General features: G+C 28.6%; 1 protein-coding gene across 2 annotated transcripts in view; it reads left to right on the top strand.

The window, feature by feature from the left end:
• Window positions 1–4,466, top strand: part of LOC117171516 (ankyrin repeat domain-containing protein 54-like) — a 9,833-nt gene extending 5,367 nt beyond the window's left edge. For both annotated transcript variants that reach the window (XM_033358889.1, XM_033358890.1), the window contains one exon: window positions 3,222–4,466. In XM_033358889.1, the coding sequence (XP_033214780.1) occupies window positions 3,222–3,654 (433 nt within the window). In that variant the 3' untranslated portion in view covers window positions 3,655–4,466. The remainder of the gene's footprint in view (window positions 1–3,221) is intronic.
• The last annotated feature ends 257 nt before the right edge of the window (window positions 4,467–4,723 follow it).

Below are 4,723 nucleotides of genomic sequence, written 5' to 3'. Positions count from 1 at the left end.
CCCCTCCCGCAATCTCATATCTCAATAACAATTTAATTTTTGAACGAATTCCTACGATCTTCATTAAATTAAAAGGAATAAAAAACGAAATTACTAGAAAGTTCATTTATTAATATTCGACGCTTCGGCTCGCACTGCGTGCCTTTTACAGAGAATCTAAATAAATAATATATAAATAACAATTGTTGCTTACATTTTATTACAATCTTTTATTTAAAAAATTTTTAATCCCTGTGCTTATTTTCTTGTAAAAAACAAGAATATTCAATTTTTGAGTGAAACATCATGTCAATAGTTGAGTGCTGTTTTAAAATAATAATTATGTGTGTCATCAATTTAAATGAAAATAATACAAAATCGTATCATACAAAAGCCTTAAAAAAAATTGACGAGTCTTTTTTTGTAAGAAACTACATCTTAATTGATAAAGAAACAAGTCTTTATAATGCTTTTTGACAACGACGAACATATGACAAAGTAGGCAAGAGATATTCATAAAGGCGGTAATTTCATCAATACAGAATAAAGGCGTCATTTAAAGGAACCGCAAATGGGGAAAGCGCACCAAAGTAACTGGAATTTTAACTTTTTTTGTTTATTTTATAATCTAGCATTAGACTGCATTGAAGAAAAACTAATATAAAATAAAATCGAACTAAAATAACGAAAAATTAATTTCTAGTCGCTACTAAAACTGTTTTCAATAACATGGTGTTCTCTTTTAATGGTAAATATTATAAACAATTTAATGGTTCTCCCATGGCTTCACCTTTGTCTCCTATAGTTTCAAGTATGATTTTAAAAGATGTGGAAAGAAGAGCTTAAAAAAATTGAATGTTAAATCTATTTTATCTAAAAGCTGTGTGGATGATATTTTAGCTATTGTTCCTTTTGAGAAAATTGACGATTTCATAAATACTTTTAATAGTATTGAAAATTCCTTACAGATTACATTTTAACTTTAACATAATAATTTATTTAATTACCTTGATTTACAAATAATAAAAACAACTGAATTTAAGTTAATTACCAATTTGTTTAAAAAAGCTTCATGGTCTGGTAGATATCTTCATTTTAATTCCCATCATTTGTATGGTCAAAAGGTCGGCCTAATAAAAGGTTTAATCGATAGATGCATGAAATTGAGTAATACTAAATTCAGGAAAGAAAATTTGGATCAAATTAAAATCACAGTAGGTCAAAATAATTATCGTCTTCACTTGATAAATAGTATTATTCCAGAACCAATTCATGAAATCTACTATGGTTCCAATAAAAAAAATGGATTGACACGTAAAAAAATCGGATTTAAAAGTTACCTTATCGTATGTTCAAGGACTCTCTGAAAGGTTGAGAAGATCGTTAAAAAATTCAACATACATTTTTATTTTAGTGATCAAAACACTCTAAAGAAATGTTTACTTAATCAAAAAGATATTGATAGTACCGAAAATTTGTCTGGAATTGTATATCTCATTAAATCTAATTGTTGTTGGAATTTAAACCATTATTTTGATTTTGATTTTAACAATATCAAAATTCTTTGCTAGGGAAAAAAGTACATATGAAATACGCATAATAGAATCTATTTCTATAAACAAATATCACAATATTGCGATTTACTTAAAGGCAGAAATTATGAATGTCAATAAAATATATCAAAGTATGTATTACTAAATAAACAAAACCAAGTTAAAATTCCAGTTACTTCGGCGCGCTTTCCTCATTTGCGGTTCCTTTGAATGACGCCTTTATTCTATATTGATGAAATTACCGCCTTAATGTTTGTCTCTTGTCTACTTTTCATATGTTCGTCGTTATCCAAAAATATTATAAAGATTTGTTTTTTCATCAATTAAGATGTAGTTTTTTACAAAAAGAGCCTCTTAATTTTTTTTTAGGCTTTTCTATGATACGATTTTGTATTTTTTAATTTAAATTGGTGACATACATCATAATTATTTTAAAAATCGACTCAACTATTGACATGATGTTTGAGTCCAAAATTAAATATTCTTGTTTTTACAAGAAATAGGTATTTTTACTTATTTTATTTTTTTTGTATGAAAATTTATTTTTAATGAAATGTAAGAAGCACTTGTTATTTATATATTATTCATATAGATTCTTTGAAAAAGGCACGCAGTGATAACCGAAACTTCGAATATTAACAAACGAACTTTCTTGTAATTTCGTTTTTTATTATTTTTAATTCAATGAAGACCGTAAGACCTACATAATTCAATTAATTTTTTGATTTGAGAAAAATTGGTCTAATCAGCTTTAATGTTAAATTATAATTTTTTTATGTAATATCAATTTAAAATTCTAGAATAATTAAAAGCTTTGACTTTAAAATTATTCAAATTCAAGTTTTCAATGTTTAATTTCCAAAATTAGAATCTGAAAATCTTCATTTTTTAACGTTTTGACATTGTCCTATTTTCGAAATTTTAATTTGAAATCATTCAATTTCGTAATTCTTTAATTCAAAATAAAATTATTTCATTGTGAGACTTAGACATTATGCAATTCATCTCCTTTTTCTAATTAAATTGTCAAAAATCTTTCAATATATATTTTTTATTTCAGATGCTTTCAATTAGAAATCATTCTTTCAAAATATTTAAAACATAATGTTAAACAATTGGTGTATTATCAGAGATATACATTTATTTATCCTACTTATTATATGATTCAAAGTCAATCGGTTTTTTGCGAAAAGGTTTGCGGATACTTATCAATTTCCGCAATTGATTATATATGTGAAAAAACTGTGGGTTTCGCAAAGAGAATTAATTTGTTTCTTAACCGGGAGAAATCACACATATTTACCGGGAGAAACCCGGAAGATAAAAAATCTAAAAAATAGTGGCCAACCTTATGCAATGTGAGTTGCCGGAGTTTGGCATAATGCGGACCCTAATTTTCCACAATCGTCCGTAAAACTAGATTCTTACAGAACTTTATAGTTTGTAGCAAATCCTTTTTTATTATCAGATGTGCATTAGTGAATAATTGTACAAGAAATTATCGATAAATTAGTTTGCGACCAGTAGAATGTGTTGCAATTGAATTGATTTTTTTTTTTTTTTTGATTGACTTGAGACTTTTTTCCAAAGTTGACCTGGAATATAAAATTCGTATGGCATTTTAAAACTGGACTTATGTAGCAATCCGTAAAAGAAATACTGTTGCGAATTTAAAAGAATTCTTTCTAGGGGATACGCTGAAATGGTTCGACTGCTGTTGGAACACGGTGCAGATCCTAACCAGCGAGACTGCATAGGCAACACCCCGTTGCATTTAGCAGCAGTTACGAGTAAAATATCAGTAGTAACTCTCCTTTTAATGGCAGGAACAGACGTACTTTCTTCCGATCAACACGGTCACAATCCTTTGCAAATCGCTCAAACGAAGCTGAGACTCTTGCAGAATTACATAGGGTCCGACATGATTAAAGTTAAGGAAGAGGTGCACAATATAGTCGCCATGCTCTTGGCTTATCTCGAGAAACAGAAAAATGTACAAGAACAGGTCGAAAGTCTGAGCTCCTTTTGTTCTCGCCTTTCTCTTTCGAACACGTCCGACCAAATTCAGGACGATGTGAGAGACTTATTGGCGAACTTAGACTCTCTGAGCTTGACGAGCTAATTGATTCGATCTCATCTAATATCATTCACTCATCGTTTCTTTTTACTAAAAGAAGAGTTCAAAATTTGGACATAAAAGAGTCTCCTCTCTCTCTTCCCTTTTTATTCGTCTCTTTTTTTTATTAAATACAATTTTTCAGATTCATTCTTAAGTTTTGAACTCTTAAAATCATGCTTCATAGCCAGTATGAATAACTTTGTACTTTGTGTAAAATACTCGCAAGCTCGATGAAATCTACGTGCGTGTGTGTAGAAAATTTAAGCGATATACTGTAAGCGGTCGAAGTGTATGAATATGTTTATGAACATGTGTTGTTTCATAAACAATACTTTCGTTTATAAACAAGTGTAAGTTTAAGGTTTGGTGCCGAGCATTTTTTTTTTAAGAGTCTGCAAGTCTGGATTCACATGCGATATGCATACGAGAGAAAAAATGAAAAGAAAATTAATAAAAAGAGTTGAAATAAGTTTAATTTTTGCAGTAAACTTGTGTGGCGCAATTTTTACGGTTATATTATGTTTTTCTATCTGATATCTAACCTAATTTTAATACGCGTAGAAGAGATTGCCTGTCATGTTCTCGAATCGTACTATTGTGTAAATACTTGATGTAATCACTTTACGTCTTTTGTACATAGTGATCCCATGTTTATAATTATAGAGTATAGAAGCAATGCAATGATTCGTGAATAAAACTTTTAAACATATACATATAGGAAAGACATTAATTGCCTTGCTTTATTCGATATCCAATAAATTGTTTTTATTTTAATGCTTTAATTTCAAGTTAATGAAACTGTATTCTATCAATCTATTAATAAAAAAATATGTATCATGAATATATGCTTTATGATTTATAATATTGAAAAATGCTCCTCATTTATAGGAGGCTTGAAGGGAAGAAAACAGACCTGCAACTGGTTTGTTGTGCTGCAAAAATGTTTGAATTTGAAATAAAACAATGAAAATGGAAGGTTTTGAATTGAAACAATTTCGACATCAAATCTCTTTTACCCTGAAATATTTTAAATAAATTGTTCAAAATTTAAACACAGAGTTGAAATTCTATA

This window comes from Belonocnema kinseyi, chromosome 4 (genome assembly GCF_010883055.1).
Source record: "Belonocnema kinseyi isolate 2016_QV_RU_SX_M_011 chromosome 4, B_treatae_v1, whole genome shotgun sequence".
NCBI classification, from domain to species: domain Eukaryota; kingdom Metazoa; phylum Arthropoda; class Insecta; order Hymenoptera; family Cynipidae; genus Belonocnema; species Belonocnema kinseyi.
The sequence above is the reverse complement of the archived record's forward strand: the minus strand, read 5'-3'. Positions and strand labels throughout refer to the sequence as shown.